General features: G+C 44.0%; 1 protein-coding gene across 1 annotated transcript in view; it reads right to left on the bottom strand.

Moving 5' to 3' along the window:
• Positions 1-261: 261 nt before the first annotated feature.
• Positions 262-19,649, bottom strand: part of PDPR (pyruvate dehydrogenase phosphatase regulatory subunit) — a 38,722-nt gene continuing 19,334 nt past the window's right edge. Inside the window, exons 9-18 of the mRNA XM_029205527.1 lie at positions 18,183-18,307; positions 16,165-16,320; positions 15,827-15,960; positions 15,308-15,456; positions 14,723-14,835; positions 13,251-13,345; positions 11,738-11,827; positions 6,230-6,412; positions 2,977-5,174; positions 262-2,770 (exon numbers count right to left, since the gene is read on the bottom strand). Of these exons, the coding sequence (XP_029061360.1) occupies positions 4,770-5,174; positions 6,230-6,412; positions 11,738-11,827; positions 13,251-13,345; positions 14,723-14,835; positions 15,308-15,456; positions 15,827-15,960; positions 16,165-16,320; positions 18,183-18,307 (1,450 nt within the window). The 3' untranslated portion in view covers positions 262-2,770; positions 2,977-4,769. The remainder of the gene's footprint in view (positions 2,771-2,976; positions 5,175-6,229; positions 6,413-11,737; positions 11,828-13,250; positions 13,346-14,722; positions 14,836-15,307; positions 15,457-15,826; positions 15,961-16,164; positions 16,321-18,182; positions 18,308-19,649) is intronic.

Genomic DNA, 19,649 nt, shown 5'->3' with positions numbered 1-19,649 from the left:
GAATGAACTTTTTGGCCAACCCAATACTTGAGTGATGAGTCAAGTACCAGGTTACTTGAGTGATGAGTCAAGTACCAGGTTCTTACTACTAAGTCAAGTGTAAGGCAGGATGTCAAGTCCAGTGACAGTGATAGGGACTTCAGGAGGAGGAATGGGGCTTTTCCCCCACAGCCATGCCCCCCATTGCATGGAGGGAAGGGATCTTATTTACCTGTTTTCAAATTCTCTTGTACACTTTGGGAACAGGTACAAATGGTTTTATGTACAACGTTTATTCTTAGTGATGGCAAAAACATATCTGGTTACCACAGATGCAGGACATTTCTCAGGCAGACACAGCAAGAGTAGTGAAAATGTCCGTTTATTCATTTACAAACTTAGTAACATAAAATAAAATTGAAATCTGACTTGATAGAAATACAGTGCACAACGTTAATACCACATTCGCAGAGGGCAGAAATGGTCTGTCACCCTGTGTGCCTGTCATCACCAGGGCTCGTGAGAACATCCCATTTACTAAAGTGCCTCGCACGTCTTCAGGACCACATGCTGATGCTACACATGGGATAGAAAAGGGCTGAGTTGAACTGCACGTTTACAAATGCGAAGAACGAGTTGTAGCCTTTACAGTAATTACAATGGCATTTTCTTACATCCCAAGAGTTGACCAGAGAGTAAAAGTGTTAGCTGTGCTGCTGGAAGACCCTTCACTGAAACGAGCTGCAGAAGCTTTCGACCCTACACCCATCTGTTGAAGGTACTTTTTTTCGTCTCCACCCACCATGTGACACTCTGGAGTGTAAGGCACTAGAACCTGGCTTGGAGGAAAGAAGTGCCCCAAGCTCCAGTTCTTGGTGTGCAAAAGAAATCCTGGCATAGATCCATAGAAACAGATGCTAAAAGTATCCTCTCCACTTCTTACAATTTCTGTCCTTGAGAGACAGAAAAATGAGAAGGCAGAAAGTCTGCAAAGGATGAAAATAGGTGTATCTAAATATCATGAGAAAAATGGCCCATGAAGAAACGTGTAATTCCCCAAGGGTTCTACTCAGAGAAGTCACGAATCATACACAAGGAGCTCTGGTGTTTAATGGATAAAAGAGAAGGCAAAGACGTACAAAAATACTCAGTCCTCTTGAAAAATAGTGTATTTGTAAGGGACTGCATATGCCAGCCCCGTGATGACAAAGAAGGAGCCTTACAACTAACGGAGCACCTTAAAGTGGAGGGCAGTGGCGGTGGGTGTGGGGAGCGGCTCTGATAACGTGGCTCCCTAGCTCCCTCACGACTCACTGCAGGACGTGGCTACTGCCTGTTATTTCATCTGCCGTCTCTTCCACTCAACTGTGCTGCTCCTGAGTCCATGTGCCTGCACATGACATGTGCCAGATGAAAATTCCTTACTCGTGAGAAACTTTTCTCTACCTCCTGTTGATAAAATGCTGCTTATATCAAAGTTTGTGAGGGATGGGGGGGGGGGTGTACAAAAAGAGAGGGGGGGGGGGGGTGTGTACAAAAAGAAAATGAACACAGTAGGTTATACTTCAGGATTGAGCACTGTTGACCAAATCTCTATCTTAGATACTAAAGATACTTAGATCCTTGCTGCCTACACTGGCCAAGAGGCAACAAAGATATAAAAAGGAACTTGTAATGCCTGAAAGCCAGCCAATGCAGTTGTTTTAGAGGCAGAAATCAAGGCGGAGGGGTCATCCCTCCAGTGAAGCAAAATCACTTTAGGAAGCTCCTATTATTCCTGCCACATACATGGTGGCAGTGGGGAGGGGTTAATGTCGCAAATGCATGCAAAGGCAGGATAAAGGAGAAAGCGGAAGAGTTATTTTTCACGTTGAGTTACTTTCTTGGAAACAACAGCCTAGGAAAGAAGAGATACAGCTAAAACTGTTGGTCTGTACAAGGAGGTAGAATCCAGGGACAGCACACCTCCTGATGAGAATCAAACAAGTGACTTGGTGCAGAAATGGGAACTTTGGGGCCAAAGTGAGACTGGGGTTAATCACTGGGCTAAATGGCATCTCTTGCATTTGGGGGTACAGGGACTTCTCAGAAAAGCACTAGAATGTAGTGGGAACTGTTCAGTTTTCTCTCCTGGAGCTTGTCCTGCCCATGCAGTGCTACGTGACCAAAACACAAGTTAAAGGACATCACATTGTGCTATCCAAGCAGGTAGGTCTTGTCTGTCCCTTTTTGCTCTAAAAACTTTCTGAATTAGAGCTTTTATCACAGACAAGAAATCTTTAATGTCAGTCACATGACCATGGGATTTACATGTGGCACAAGTAGCTAGGGGCTTATCTCAAGAGAGGAGAAGGCTCACAGGAGACTTGCAACCTTGATTCTCCATCACTTTGTGTTTCTAGGTTCAAAATGATTCTTCAATTGCATATGCTGAGAAGATTGTGGAGCCCCTCTCCCAAGACAGCACAAGTGGTGATAACATCATTTCAGAGAGAAGAAAAAAGTACCAACCACCTAAAACGAGTCCAGCTACTCCTTGAACAATCCCTCCAACCTCCAGGGAGAGGTGAGTTGTCACAGAAAGCAAACACATGCGGTCCCAGTGCCCATCGCAGATGACACAGAAATGAAGATGTTTTGATTGTCAACTATGCTTGAGGCAGGAAAGAGTCACCCCCTTCCCTTTAGGACCAAATGGAGAAAGCTACCAGATTCATATTGCTATATTTGAAGATTCATATTGCTATATTTGAATGAACCAAAGGAGACTTGAAAGATGAATTGTAAAGTGCTGGAAGATAAATATGTAAGTTTCAGGGTACTCAATAAACAAGTGATTTCCCCCCCCAGAATCTTAACATCTTGTCAGTCTTAGAAGTGTGACCCCTATTTATGGACAAGATGTGATTTATGCATAAATCTAGATTTTCTTTTGGATTCACTCCCAAATAACTTTCCATTTATAAAGACGACTTTGCAGTGGTGTGCATGGGATACCTTTAGTTCTACATCTGTTTCCATCTTCTTGGGTCAGTCGGCTCCCTGCTGGTAACACCTGCATTGTCTGGTGCCAGTTTCCTGCTCTCCCAAGTTTCACAGCTGCTGTTCACTGCTCTCCAGCTGGGCAGCACCTCTCCTCTTTGCCTAGAAGCAGCATCTCTCAGCTAGTTAAATTCACATTTGCACCAAAATACCAAGGCCCCCCGACAGAATTCTAATCACATACTCCCTCATTAAATCAATGAAGACCTCGTAAGAAGGTGGACACTAAAGTCAGTGATCAAGTGGGTAAACAGAAATCCCAGAGAAATGCCAGAACAGGCAGACACCTGAGAATTGTAAGCTGCTCTAATAAAATGAAAGGATTGTCTCTGATATACTTACCTATCAGAACTAATGCATCCAAGATACTAAGATAACAAAGGCTATGGTTAATTAAAATCTCTAGCAGCCATTTGTTTGCAAGGGTAAATTAAGTGTGGGGATGGATACCACAGTCTGTGTGATCCAAGTTCCACCCTTAGAAAATAGAGACACTGCTTAGAAGTGCACAGGGCGCTCTTACCCCAAGTTACCTTCTATTCCAGAAAATGTGGAGAGATGTCTGGAAAGAGAAGACGGAAAGCAGACCTTGGGCTCAGGTAACATACGCTCTCCATACTGGGAACCCTCAAGGGACCCAAGTGGGTCATCTCTGTGTGGATCTGTGTCTTTTGTGCGGGGGAAGCAACCCTGGGGTCCCAGTAGCTCTCTTCAACTCAGTGTGGCCACAAGGTTTAGTTACTCAGCCAGGATGCTTGTCCTGCCTCCCCCGTCCTAAGGGAGAGAGCATGCACTGAGCCAGTGGGCCTCCTGTGGAAGGGACACATGAGGCTGAACTGAAAGTCACATGCGCTTGGAGAAGAGGAACATCAAGGTGGGGTGACTGAACTGTGAGTAGCTGAAAGAAAAGCAGCACTGTTTCATAGAAAACTCAGCATCGCTGGAGCTTAGTTTGAGGTCACACCCTTTCAGCTAGGAAAAGCAACACTAAAGGCAACATGGTCTTTCCCTTTCAAACACTGTGGCTTATTTGTTTAGTCGGTTAAATAAACCACAACCCTCCTCATAATAGAGATTAGCAAGAGATGAAGAAAATTATAGGCAGGTGGCCCTAGCCCAACAGTCTGATAACTGGGTCAGGATGGTTAACTAATCTGTGCTAAACCCCAGGTAACGCCCACATGATGCCTCTCATCAGCGAGGTAGATGGTCATCCTCCTGCTAGAGGTATCAGGGTGCTGACCCACAGCACAAAGGGATGGGAGAAGGACCTGCCTGGCTAAAAGGCGTAAGCTATTCCACACAGCTGTATCACACAGACAGCAGCTAGCCAGAATTCACAGGTTACTCGAGAAAACTTAGCCCCACAGAGAGGGACTCTTACCCTGAGGCCTGCACACCACAAGCCTCCCTTGCTTCAAGACCCAGCATTAAGTGAGGCTGTCACTGTAACCCACTTCCACAAGTGGAGTCTGCCTCTGTCCTGCCTTCCTGTCCCCACAGGAACCTGAGATGGGGGGAGGGATGACCAGCCCAGAGTGAGTATCAGGAGATGGGAAACTGCAGAAGGAGGGAGGAGAAGATGGAGGGACAAGAGAGGGTGCAAAGGAAAAGTTTTAACGCTTAAAAATTATATCAAGGAGATAAGACAAGATAAGAGGTGGGAGGCAAAGGTTAAATCAAGAAGAGGGATGGGATCAGGAAGAGGAGCTCCTAAGATGACTAGAAGGTGGGGGGACTGCCTGGCATTACTTCCCGTGCAAGTCGCTGAGCTCCACGTCATCCTTTCGGCGCTTATGGGTGAAGAGGGACGTAACCGGGTAGAGCTTGGCCTTGGCCTGGAACCGGTGTCCTGCGATGTCAATCTCATATTCTCCCCGGTTGATGAAATCTGCTGTCACCACCTGCTCTTCTCCGGTGTCCTCGGAAAAATTGTGCACAAAGCCCAGGCACACGTGGCGCTCCAGGGTGTAACCATATGCGCTGCTGGTGGTCTTGCCCACGTACTGCCCGTTTCGGTAAATGGGCTCCCCCCACCAAGGCCAGAGGTCCAGGTCTGTGTCGTGGTCGTCCAGGATGAACATAGTGAGGCGTTTGTACACCCCGTTCTGCTTCTGCTGCAGCAGGGCATCTCGCCCAATGAAATCCATCCCCTAGGAAAGAGCACAGAGACAGCATCACCGCTCGGGACCCGGTGTCGCTGCAGTGGGCTGCCCACTCCCCACCACACCCCTGCAAGCTCTGGAGAACGTGTGCTTCCCCCATGCGGAAAACTGCATTCACAGTATGAAAGACACCTGCAGAGAATTCTTGTAACAACACAGGTACGCATCACTCTCTTTTCTATTTTATAAACACATTTCAATCACAAGACCACACAGAACAAAAATAGGAAGAAAAATCAACACTTGAAAATGCTTGCTAGAATTATTTTAGAAAAACAATGTTTTTATATAATCTCAACCAGCAGTCCATGCATATATATCCGTATTCTATGCATAAATATTTACATATGCATATGTCCAAAAAAGAGCAGGATAAAATAAACTCTTAACAATGCGTGTCGCTGAAAAAATATTCTTTTATGTTTTTCCCTATTTTCCAAGTCGAGTATTCTTTACTTTTATATCAGAGAAAAATAGTTACCTAATTGCTCAAAAAGAACATCAGAGATCTACTATACTGATAGGGAATGACTGCTAAGATATTTTAAGTGAAAAAGGCAAGGTGCAATATACCAAGTATACAGTATCCAACCACCAAGGTTAAGAACGTGGTGAGGGGAAATTACTCGTCTGTTTGCACTGCATGGAAGCTATCTACAAGGAGAGGCAGGACACTGCTGCTTCTGGTCAAGCTGGCAGTGGGATTGGGTGGGCTCAGAGGTGGGAAAGAGCCTTTTCATCCTCTTGAATGGTGATTACGAAAAAAATTAGGCAGTGGAACGTTGTACATGTGGCATATTAATGAATTAGCACAATCAACTCAGAAAAACTGCCCAGAAAGTACTCAGTCTAAAAGAGAACAAAGTGCCCCAAACAAGTGTTGTCTATTTATGATGTTTCCATATTAAGTGTTTTATCCCATAGATACATTTGGAGGTCTCAACACCTATACACTTTTCCTCCCACCTCAGCTCTTCCTGTTCTCATGCAGGCTCCCTGCTCAGGAAGCTGAGGGCAGAGTGGAGTGTGCACAGGTACAATACCTTGTCTAACTTCACCCGAGACTCTCGTCCGCATTCCAGGGGTGTGGTGAGGGTGTTTAAATCCTGACCCCAGAAGGCAAAAAACTTTTCAATTCGGAGACTACGAAGAGCATAATACCCAGCATTCCGGATTCCATATTTCTGTCCAACACTCATCACTTCGTTGTATACGTGCAGGGCGTACTAGAGGGAGAGACAAAAGGTCAGTAACCAGCAGACCTTCAGAGTTAAACACGGAATCTGTCTGGCAGTGCCTGACGGCTGACACTGTTACCTGGACAAGGGAGAAGGTTGTCTACAATCCTCAGGAACCAAAGTGCTGCAGCCCAGGCTTAAGCTCCATGAAAGCAGCACCTTTATCTTTTTACTTCTCTAAAATGTCTACGATCTCAGTATATAGCACTTATTTTTTTTTATTTTTATAGCACTTATTAAATAATAACTCACAGAAGCTCTCTTACCACTCAGTAAACGACCAGTCTTGTAACTGCCTCTCCAACAGCCATGCATCCTCCACTAGCTTTGGCTTTGTTTTTTTGCGCCAGTTCCCTGAACTTGGTCCTTCCCTTATGCAACGGCCTATGCCGTGAAACTGGTGTTACACATAACTCTAGACATGCACGCACAACTCTGATTTGTCACACGGATTATGGCGTATCTTAAGAGACCTAGAGTGAGTCACAGAGGACCCCAAAAATCAGAGCTCTCCTACCCGTGTCCCACAATATCCAGTCTCTCATGTTGTTGTTCTTGGTTCCAGACACGTTTAAGTATCACATAACTTAAATGAACAAAAGTTTTCCAAATTGAAAGCAAATACTCAAATACTCTGTTAAGTCTAAAGCCCAACAACAAACTACACTGTTTACTTTAAAAACTGTAAAAGTAAAACAGAAAACAAGACAGAGGAATGAGGAAGACAGATACTGTATAATCTCACTTATATGTGGGATCTTAAAAAAAACAACAACTATTAAACAACAATAAAACCAAAATAGCAACTAAACTCATAGACCAAGAGATCAATTTGTGGTTACAGGTGGGGACTGGAGGAAGGTGGTCAAAAGGTACAAACTTCCAGTTATAAGGTAAGTACTAGGGATGTAATGCACAACATGATGACTAGGTGACACTGCTGTGTGATAACATGAAAATTAAGAGTAAATCCTGAGAGTTCTTCTCATCACAAGGAAAAAAAAATTTTTCTTTTTATTGTGTCTATATGAGATGATGGATGCTAGTAACTAAACACTGTGGTAATCATTTCACAGTCTATGTAAGTCAATCCATTATCCTGTCCACCTTAATCTTATACAATGATGTATGTAAATTATATCTCAATAAACTGGGGGGAAAAGTCAAAAACAAAAATCTGCTTCATTGGTATCGCAATTCTTTATCCTGGCAATGTATGTTGCTCTATAAACTGCACTACTGCAGCCGAACAGGCATTGACTAAGCAGACTGCTGTGATCAAGGCAACTTTAGATGTGGAAAAGGGAGTCTGAGCTATTGGGTACAACACAGCCTGTGGTATGTGTGTAAGTGAAACACTGCAAATAGCAAAGGCGGGTGGAGGAGACCATTGGAGACTGGCTGGGAAACGAGAGTAAGAATGAGCTGTATCTCGGGCGGGTTCAGTGTCTCAAGCTGAATGCTCTGTACTTGAATTAAGAAGACAAAGGTTTAAAGCAGGTGAGTAGTCTTGGGCTAGAGAAGAGCAAAGCGAAAAGTGGGTCCCCACTACTTATTTTCTCACTAGATGCCAGGGATTGAGTGTGAACAAACCAATCTGCTATCTGCCACCATGCTTTGGAAGGCAGCTCCTCAGAGACAAGTATAAGCTTCTTGAGGACAAAAGCCAGCTTGAAAAGAACCCAAGCAGTGCACAAATTACCTCTTGGACTCACAGAAAACAGGGCTTCTCCCTCCTGATGGGCTTGGCTGATTAATGACCCAGGAGCAGGTGGTAACACCTGAATGACCATATGGCACTTCAGTACAGGCAAAACATATCAGCTACATGCATATTAACTCTTCTCAAATCATGAATAATCCCTTCACCTTAATATTGTTATAATACTTTTTGAGTGTGGAAAAGCAGATAAAATTTCATGGGCTGGTAAATCTGTGCTTCATTTAATAATTAAAAGGAAACCTAACACCATGAGTAGTATGACTATGTCAAGAACATGAGGTTGAAGATCACTGCTACTTGTCACAACTGGACAAGGGAAAGAAAATGCAGGAATAAAAATTGTTAAGAAACAAAAACTATTATTGTTTGTGTATGGTAAGACTGAACCCTGGAAATTCCAGAAATCAACTAAAAAACAGCTATAAACAGTAAGATAGTTTAGGAGGGAAACAGGTTAAAGCATTAATATACAGGGAAAAAAGCTTTCATAAATCAGGAGACACCAGAATAAAGACACCCTTCCCATTCACAACAGCAACATCACCAAAATATTCATATAAATTTAAGAAATGTATACCATCTACATGAAGAAAACTTCAAAATACCTCTGAAGGTCACCAAAAAAAAAACCCCGCATAAAGAAAGGTATATTTTGGTTGTAAGATTCAACACATATAAGAATGTCAATTCTTCCTAATTTACAAACGTAACAATCCAACAACTCAGGGTGTTTCTGTTTTAACTAGATGATTATAAAAGTTTATAAGGAGATCAGCTCGGTGCTTTGTGACCACCTAGACGGGTGGGACAGGGAGGGTGGGAGGGAGGGAGGAAGACGCAAGAGGGAGGAGATGCGGGAACATATGTATGTGTATAACTGATTCGCTTTGTTATAAAGCAGAAACTAACACACCATTGTAAAGCAATTATACTCCAATAAAGATGTAAAAAAAAAAAGTTTATAAGGGAAAAAAAGGAAACAGGAATTCGTCTTTTCCAAGCTATGAGGGAGGATAAGCATTACCAAGTATTAAAATATACAATAAAGACTCAGTAATTAAAACAATGTGATACTGGATATACAAATAGAATAAAAGTCCAAAAATCTAAATATATATAGACACTTAGTATGTGGTAAAGGTAGAATCTCACATCAACTGGTCATCCATGTTAGAAAAAATAGTTTGATCCATAGCTCATAAAGTACCAAGAGACAGTGCAAAAGGTTGGAGCATTTAAATATGAAAAAACAAAACACACAAACCCATAAATAGCAACAACACAAACTATAAAAGCACCAGAAGTGGAAAAATTTTTTAACTCTGGAGTGGGGAAGCCCCTTCTATGTATTAAACTCTAGAAGCCACAAAAGATTCATCAATTCACCTACAAAAAAAATTTTTTGCAACATATGAAACATTTCCATAATAAAAAGTAAAATTTAGAAAACCCTTCTGGGACTTCCCTGGTGGCAGAGTGGTTAAGAATTCACCTGCCAGGGGACACGGGTTCCATCCCTGGTCCGGGAAGATCCCACATGCCACAGAGCAACTAAGACCGTGTGCCACAACTACTAGAGCCCGCGAGCCACAACTACTGAGCCCACATGCCACAATTACTGAAGCCTACGTGCCTAGAGCCCGTGCTTCACAACAAGAGAAGCCACCACAATGAGAAGCCCGCGCACCGCAATGAAGAGTAGCCCCCGCTCACCACAAATAGAGAAAGCCTGCGCCCAGCAACAAAGACCCAACACAGCCAAAAAATACATATATAAAAAAAACCCTTCCATGTGGCAAAAAAAAACAAATCAAGACAAATGATAAACTGGAAAAAAAATTTACAACTTAATAGTAAGGACTGGTTGGCTGATTCAGAGAATGCCTAGAAATTGGGGGAAAAGACCAATAATTCAATACAAAAATGGACAAAAGATACTGCCAGGACATTCATTCATGCAACATTTATTAAGCGTTTACTATGTGCCAAGTATTTCTCTAACTGCTGGGGATATAGAAGTTAAACAAATATCCCTCCCTGCCTTTAGCAAACCTACATTTAAACGGGTAATGTGATGAACGAGATAAAGAAAATATATATTCTATGAGACAGTGGTAAGCACTCTTGAGAAAAATAAAACAGGGAAGGAGGCTAGGGAGGAGGGGGCCAGAGACTGCAACTTTAAATGGTCTCTTCAAGAAGGTGAGGTGGGACTTCCGGTGGCGCAGTGGTTAAGAATCTGCCTGCCAATGCAGGGGACATGGGTTCGAGCCCTGGTCCAGGAAGATCGCACATGCTGTGGGGCAACTAAGGCCGTGCACCACAACTACTAAGCCTGCACTCTAGAGCCCGTCACTCTAGAACCCGTGAGCCACAACTACTGAAGCCTGCACGCCTAGAGCCCGTGCTCTGCAACAAGAGAAGCCACCACAATGAGAAGCCCGCGCACCACAATGAAGAGTAGCCCCCGCTCGCCGAAACCAGAGAAAGCCCGCGGGCAGCAATGAAGACCCAACGCAACCAAAAATAATAAACTTAAAAAAAAAAAAAAAATGGTGAGGTGTGGGGACCTCCCTGGTGGTCCAGTGGTTAAGACTCCGTGCTTCCACTGCAGGGGACGTGGGTTCAATCCCTGGTTGGGGAACTAGGTAGGATCCCACAGGCCATGCGGCGTGGCCAAAAAGTTTTTTTTTTTTAATTAAAAAGAAAAAAAGGTGAGGTGTGAATAAGACCTGAAGCATGTGTGGCTGTGAGCTTGGGCGGCTCTACAGGGGGGAAGGGATATGCCAAAGAAAGGGGAAGGGCAAGTGGAAAGGCCCTGAGGCAGAAACATGTCCAGCAAGGAGGGGCAAGAAGATAGGGTGAGATGAGGAGCAGCAGTGTGGAGGAAGGTCGGCAGAGCTGTGTGCGCCCTGCAGATGGGCTTTTACTCGGAGTGAGATGGGTTTTGACAAGTAGCTTGATCTCTTGCATGGAACTGCACCCATCAGCCCAAAGTCTGACAACTCTGTGTGCTGGTACAAGCAATAAAGAAAAAGACACTCTTGTACACTGCAGAAGTTTTTATAACAGCAAAGGACTAGAAACCCTATAAATGTCTATTAGTACCAGACTGGTTAAATAAATTACGATTCAACTATATAATGGCATACTATATCATTTTCATTAAAAAATAAAGAAAAAAGAAAAAGGAAGCTCTTTCTCTTTAGGTACTGGCAGGGAAAAATCTCTAAATTGCTAAGTAAAAAAAAATCAAGATGAAGAACAGCAGTAAGCCTCCATTTGTGTTTCTAAAAAAGAGGGTTATGAATATGTCTTTGAACTTGCTTCCATATGCACAAAAATCTCTGACATGATATAAACTAACAATTATATCACTGGTGGTGGCTGGTGGGAACTGGTCGGGTGGCACTGAATACTTTTTAGAGGTTTTTAGTTTTAGACCATGTAAATATATTACCTACACAAAAAAAGTACATAACTTAGCTAAAAACGTTAAAATCTCTTTAACGCAGCCTACCTCAGTGACCAAGGCCCGGTCAGACATGGCGCTCTAACCCTGCCAGCACCCATCCTCTCGTGGTTCTCACCTCTATAGGAATGTAAAGCATGAATCCTGGCTCTCCCGTGTGAGTCATGCTCATCACCCGGATCCCATTTGCGTAGCCCACACTCATCTCCTGTGGAAACAAAGGGAGAAGGTCATCGTGGAAACCGTTAGGGGAAGTGGGCCCCTCCATGTTTGTTAGAGGAATGAATGCCTGAGGCAACCCCTCTCATTAGCTCTGTACCCTGTGTTGGACCCTAATGGAGATAGATGTGAATGAAAATTTCTTCCTCAAGACAGTCTGTTTCCAGGCATTGGGGTCATTAGGAACAGAGCACAACCTTTCCAATGCTCTTCTCATGAACAGCCCCAGTTCAGGAGTGCCAGCCAAGCCAGTGGAGGGAAGTGGAGGCAAAGTCTTTGAAAAGCATGAAATACTTCTTTTTAGAAAGTCGTGCTAAAGATTTGTTTTAGTCAGAGACGCCGGGAGCAATGAAGACCAGGCAAATGTGTTCCCTGGCGGACCTGGCAGCCAAGTCCTGGGTACCTGCCCCACAGAAGATGATGCCGGATGACCAAAGAACACCGTTCACCTGCTACCCTGGGGGAAGAGACTGGGCTTCTCATGTTCAAAACGTGTTTCCAGCAGCTCAGTTACCCAAAAGGGGCCCCTGACTCAACCACCGTTCCTGCAATGGGAAGCGGTGAGCCCCAGACGGCCCTAAAGCAGACTGTTTTCATGAGGAGCAGGCATCGCAGCGCGGTACGCCGCAGGCGCACGCGCGTGGTTACTTCTTCAAGGAGCAAAGAATGTACCGTGACAGGGTCTGCTGCCAGCTAACAGAGCTTCCTGTTGCTTTAACTGTGCCATGGAGAAAAAGGAGAGCTGTAAAATCACTTAAGAGGTGGATCCTAACTTCGGTTTGAACTTCAAAGAGCATCCCATCAGTAACTGTCCCGAAGCTGCTTGTTACAGGCTGCCAAAACATGTCTGTCTGGACCTCTCTAATCAACCACTTCCCAGAGAGTGTGTTCAGTTATCATTCCTTTTATTCAGTTACAGTTTGTTTCACTCAGCTCTAGTTGCCAAGTATAAGAAAGAAAATTTATAAGAAAGAAAGAAAATTAAGTAAGTTGTTTAGGGATTCACCTAAACCATTTCTTACCTGAAGGTGCCACATGCACAGAAGTTACTTTGTGTATGGAAAAGAGGAAGCACGGCATGGAGAGAAGGGACCTGACCTTGACTGGCATTTTTTGGCATCCGCATCATAATACTGTAACTTAAAAATTTAATCCACCTCTACAGAAATCAGTAAATATACAGAACTGATATTCACAGAAATTAGGTCTTCAAAGATATCAATGTTTATTAAACAAGAAGAACATGAAGACTGAAAAATAAAGAAATGGATTTATTCAGTCATTCTGTTTGCTTAATAAAAGTCAGAACACGCTTTGTGGGTATTAACACCATAGTGAGAACATGTAATTGCCATCTCTGTAAAAGAAATATTCCCTGCTTATTTAAAAACTACAACTTTACTAGTACCCACCTTGCAAAACAGACTTGGGAAATGGTCTGGAGTCATAGGGGCATAGGACAACTCAGACAGCACATCCACAGCTCGAGGACCAATCAGGTTGAGGGCTAAACGGAAAAGAACAAGAGATGTCTGGCCGCTCCAGGTGAATAGCTGAACCAATGGGAAAGGTCTGCTCTGGACTTGCTCACCTATGGCCAGGTGTGGGTGGCAAGACCATGAAAATGTCCATTTGCTTAGGCAATCCTAGGGTGGACTTGATTCTGGCAAATACACTTCTCCTGACAGGGCTGCTTAATGCTGCTACTGACTCCTGGCATCTGACCGCCTGGCTAGTGTGTTGCCTCTTCCTGAACAAAGGAAGACAAAACTCCACAGCCTCCTTTGCAACTAGATTGGGATCATGAGGCCAGGGGATAGGAGCCCACTCCCAGGGCTGGCCAAACCACCCCCTGCACAATTCCTGTTCCCTGGGACTTCCTTGATAGTCCAGTGGCTAAGACTCCATGCTCCCAATGCAGGGGGCCCGGGTTCGATCCCTGGTCAGAGAACTAGATCCCAGATGCCGCAACCAAGAAGTCCACATGCCGCAACTGAAGATCCCATGTGCCGCAATGAAAATCCTGCATGCCTCAACTAAGACCCGGCACAGCCAAATAAATAAATAAATATTTAAAAACAAGACAAAACAAAAACAATTCCCATTCCCCTCCTCTTCCCAGTGTGGCTACATGATGGAAAAAGCCCCAAACCCAAATCAGTACCAGGAGAGCCCTGAGGAGAGCTGCCCACCCAGCCTGGATTCTGTCACATTTATGACAGCACCTAAGCTAATTACACATCAAATACCCTTAAATGGACTAGAAAATAGGCTTGCTTCAATAAGCTTCTATAGTTTTCTAATCTGGCAGCGAGAAAGTAATCATATTTGCTACCATGATGAACTGAGGATGAGGGCCTGGTGGATGCGAGGGGCAGGGGTCCATTGAGGGTAGGGAGGGGTTAAAGCTGGAATCAGGTGGCAGAAGAGGAGGGGTTGCTCCCTGAGAAGACTGCTGAGGAAGAGATAATACGGAAATTAAGTTATCTATCCTTAAAAAGTATTTACTCATTAAAGAAAAAATAAAAACTAAGGGGAAATTTTGAAGAAAATAATACTTAGGTAATAAATATAAAAATACTTTAATAATGAGTCACTCATTCATTCAACAAATATTTGCACTCTGATATGCTGGCTGTAGGGGACACAGCAGTAAACAAAACACAAAGAAACTGAAGCACTAACTCATTCACACTTCACTTATAAAAACATGGGGAAGCATTAGAGATCAATTTTCTATGACCAGGAGCCTCTTCCAAGATTCTAATTCTGACACTCATTTTTGAATATCAGATATAGAGAAGGCAAATGGAGAAGACAGATCTGGATCAACTTCGATCAGCTGGCTTTTCCTCGCTCAGCTGACTGCAGAGGGCCCCCTTACCAGTGTATTTCCAGGTGACGTCCTCCAGAATCAGGTTGCTGTCTTCTGGCATGTATTTCTTAAGCCAGGCCCAACAGTGGACCTGTTGGTCGGTTGGAGAAATCATGAAGAAACTGAAAGTGAGACCCAAAAGTAATCAAAACCAGGCAGCAGGAGAATGATTAGGAAGCAGTAAGTTCTCAGTTAGTTTCAAAGCAACGAGCAGAACACTGGCGAATGATCTCTTAGCTTTTAGGGAAGGCCAACTGCACATACTTCTAGGATATACCACATAATGATGAAACAGAAGATTCTGGCTTTCTGCTAGTGCCAAGAAATTATACAGACCTACTAACATAAGATAAGGCATTTTTCCTCAATAGAGTAATTTTTCCACACCAAGTTTTACATAATCTGGTGGGTTTCTTTTTTTTTTCCTCCTGGTGCTTTTTGTGTGTGTGTGTGCTGGGCTGCTAATGAACTGGCCATGACTTTGAAATGTTTTATTGTCCTCAGTGTGTTATTACAGTTTCCTGGAGAGGTGAGCTGAGTGCTCGGCTCCGCCACAGCCATTAGGCGGAGGGAGCAGAGTGGCAGCCGGCTCACCTTCGCTTGCTCAGCCGTGCTACGCTGCAGTCATTTTCGTACCCTCCGCCCTCGTTGAGCATGCCGGTATGCACGATGTGGCCCACGGGCACGTCAAGGTCATTGGAGAAGAGGTATTGGAGAATTTCTAATGCCTGATCCCCGGTGGACTGTAGGTTTAGGGAACGAAGCAGAGAGAACAAACATGAGAACCTCTGGCCGGTAATGCGGCCTGACAAGCAAAGTCACTTGCAGAGAAAATTCAATTAGCCGTACTCGTGCAACAGTATTTGCAGATTTGCTCCACTGCAACGAGCTCCAGAGAAAGCTAGCTATTGATTCTAGTGTCAAATGAGCCTCTGCAAGCAGATAAAGAACCAGAAACAAAGCGCTAAAAATTCCAGAAAATGTTATAATACAGGTGAAACACTAAAATATATCAGAGTTCTTAGTCTGCTTTGAAGTGACAGATGAAAAACAAGAGGCATTCAATAAATACGCAAGTTTCCAAATCTGTTCTTTTGGTTCCCAAATACTTACTGTTATTTCAAACTTTGTGAAAGAGGACATGTCAATGACACACACGGCCTCCTTACAGCACTTGACTTCGGACTCCACAATCTCAAACCAGTCTGGCTTGTAAAAAGTCTTGCTCTGCTCCAAGGCCAGCAGGTCTACAGGACAGAGAAAACCAAAGGAAGACAGAAAAGGAGGGGACTTGTACTGGTGAGTCTCCTTGATAGATCAGTAGAGTATAACAGGTTTTTATTATTTATTCTCCTAGGAAGACAAACTAGCTATGCACATTTAAAAACAAGGTTTACTATTCTTAAGACAAAAAAACCCCAAAAAACAAAAATGAGAACGTGCCTTCTTACCCTTGTCTGGTGGCACAAAGTACTTTGGCCTCTCAAATCCATGTTTCTCCATCCACCTGGCTCCTTGTGCATCCAGCCGGTCATACAGAGGAGATGTGCGTAACTGCCTTCCTGTCTGGAAGTCCCAGCGGGGAACCTTCAGATCGTACAGCAGAGCTAGGAGAGAGAAGAGCAGTCTATGAAAGCCCAAGGCACAGAGCTGAGCACCAATATCCACGGGCCTCTGGAGTTGCTCCTATTCAAAAAAGCATGCTTTCAGGCTGCTGTAGCCTGATTTGCCAAACAGTACCCAGTGTGACACGAATGTTCCAGAAGAAAGGATCACATTGCAAGAGCTGGTAACACCCCTCCACAGACTTATATAGCTGTGAGTCACATAACAACTCTAGATCTTTGTTTATAATTACTGTTCCAAATTAGTAGGTAGAAACAATGGCAGAAAGGTCAGAGTTCTAAACCTTGTTAAGCTCCCAGCAGAGATGAAGGTTATGTCTACACGGGACACAGGTGGTTACAAAGTGTGAACAAATGGCACCTGATTCTTTCCAGTGCCTGTGTTGTTGGAGTCTCAGACCTGTTGCACACGTTTCCTAATATTTAGCCATTTCTGAAGCAAAAGGGCACACAGCATACCTTGATTTGGTGGTTCTGAAATCCGACAGGTTGCAAAGTATTGTCCCAGTGACAAGATTTACGTAACAAAGGGAGGGTCAGAATTCATTTCTCCTAATGTCCAATCTGCAACAGTGAATACGTAAAATATCCAGAAAGAGTGTGATCTCTAGTCTCTTGCAGAGAGAAAACCGGACTTCACACCAGGCCAAACAAGAGGTACGTCAGCGCGGGGGGAGACTGGGAGATGACAGAGAAGGAAACCAAGCTGGCATCCTTATACTGTGACAGTCTCCTCTGGGCTTTAGGTTCTACTTTCCCTTTCCCCGTTTTCTATCATGCCTGCAACTTCCATCTCATGAGAATCCGAGGCGGCCACCAAAAGTACTGTATCATCAAGAAGAAGCTCCAGCTCATTTACAATTTGCACAGCTTCCAAAGTAACGATGGATGTAGAAACCTAGACTCTTAACAGTTCAACACTGTAACCAAAATATTCACTAAATAACCTTAGCAGTTACACATACTGCTTCCAGGTCCTTTAACTCCCATGGATGTGAATTCTCTGCCCCAGACCAAAAGTGAGCACACAGGTGTGACAGGTCATCCAAAGGCCTCATTGCTAATGGAACCTCCAGCTACTAAACCAGCAGTCCGTCCTTAAACAAGAATGCTGGTCACAGCCAACGCAGAATCTTAGTCCTGAGGATAACTATTCCCCAAACAGATATATTTGGTCAAGTCCGAAAACAGTTCCTCAGTATACAAAAATGAAATTACAATCTGATTTGGTTCAATTCCTGATTCAAAAGCTATCGCTAAAGGGCACACTGGAAAATAAAGCCAAGACAAAGTAGTAACAAGTTAAAAGCGTCCTTCAAAGTCAGAGAGAAGCAAAAACAAGGAGAAAGAGCAGGAATGTATGTTTGGTATTTACATGAGAAATGGTTTCCTATCTTGCTAGCATAGGATGGGTTAATGAGGAGAGTCACTCAAAGGAGCCTGAAGCTTTGAGACTAACCTGGCAAATTCTCTGCCTTGGAAAGCAAACCATGATCTCAAAGACCAAGTGGGGAGTGAGAGCATTCATTCTGACACAGCAAAGTGGAAAGGAGGCAATGCTGGGAATGTTCAAGAAGCTGCTGCCAGGAGTCTGACAGGAATCACCACCTGTACGTCCTAGTCCACTTTCCTGGTCCCCGAGGTAACTAAGATACAATACACTAAAGAAAATGTTCCATAAATGTCACGTGGGCATAATGCCCCCAACACAGGCCTGAAACAGCCAAACTCAGACGCCCAACTTGAAGCAATTACTAAAGAACCAAGGAAGAATCTGCCCCTCTGGATGACAGAACCAGTCAGATGCCTGCAACAATGGGCAACGGGGATAAAGCTTCACTTACGCATGACTTCCATGACACGGTGGCGCAGGAAGGTTCGGCTGCTCTGGAGGGCTCCAAAACGCTTCAGGTCCAGTTCCCAGACACTTTCTGAGGGATAGCCATGCACCATCCACTCAGCGAGGTACCTGTGTAGATGGGGGAAGTTGCTGGGCCTCTCAGCACCGTGATACTCTCAGCGCTGTGCTAGGAATCAAGCACCAACAGAATCGAAAGACTCTATCTTGTCAAGAGTGGTTGAGCAATTCTGGGCAATTTCCTTAACTTCGGGAAGAAACAAATTATATCCATCTACTGCTCTCACAAGACCGCTATGAGGATATGAGCTCTAATGATAAGATTCCCTAGAAAGTATAGAGATAAGCCACATTCCATACAAATGTACTCCATACATCCAATGGGTTTTTTTTTCTTTGTTTGTTTTTTCCTGTAAAAAGTCACCTCAGGAGGTTATACAGTTATCTGGCCATATCGCCTTTGCTCCAAACATTTTTGGTAACTTCTACTCCATAACTGTCTTCAGAGCCATTCTACAATTCACTCAAGAACACTGGTCAATTAAAAAATGTTTTTAAATTGTGGTAAAAAACACACAACGTAAAATTTACCATCTTAACCATTTACAAGTGTATACTTCAGTGGTATTAAGCACTTTCACGTTATCTGTAACTCTCACCACCATCCACGTCCAGAATTCTTTTCATCAAACAAACTCTATATCCACTAAGCAGCCCCTCCCTACTCCCTCCTTACCCTACCCCTGGCAAGCACCATTCTACATCTGTCTCTATGAATTAGACTACTGTAAGTATTCATATGGGTGGAATTATACAGTATTTGTCCTTTCAACACCGGCTTAATTTTTAATTTATTTATTTTTGGCTGTGTTGGGTCTTCGTTGCTGCGCGCAGGCTCTTCTCTAGTTGCAGTGAGTGGGGGCTACTCTTTGTTGTGGTGCACATGCTTCTCATTGCAGTGGCTTCTTGTTACAGAGCACAGGCTCTAGGCATGCGGGCTTCAGTAGTTGTGGCACGTGGGCTCAGTAGTTGTGGCACGTGGGCTCTAGAGTGCAGGCTCAGTAGTTGTGGCGCATGGGCTTAGTTGCTCCGCGGCATGTGGCATCTTCCCGGGCTGGACGCGCAGGCTCGGCGGCCATGGCTCACGGGCCTAGCCGCTCCGTGGCATGTGGGATCTTCCCAGACAGGGGCACGAACCCGTGTCCCCTGCATCTGCAGGGAGACTCTCAACCACTGTGCCACCAGGGAAGCCCCCTCGCTTAATTTTTATAAGTACCAAATTTGAAAATAAAAACCTGTGTGATCAGCATGATCTTTTACTTCACTCACCACACTTGGCTATTTCCAAACTCAAATACATATTCAAAGGACCAACATTTGTTATGACTGAAGTAGTACAGAAGAATATCCCACTGGCTCCAAGGCTAACTCCAAAAGAGGAGTTCCAAAAACA

The sequence above is a fragment of the Monodon monoceros genome, unplaced genomic scaffold (assembly GCF_005190385.1).
Source record: "Monodon monoceros isolate NGI ecotype Baffin Bay Population unplaced genomic scaffold, NGI_Narwhal_1 Super_Scaffold_10, whole genome shotgun sequence".
NCBI classification, from domain to species: Eukaryota; Metazoa; Chordata; class Mammalia; order Artiodactyla; family Monodontidae; genus Monodon; species Monodon monoceros.
This window is presented reverse-complemented; position numbering and strand designations above follow the sequence as displayed.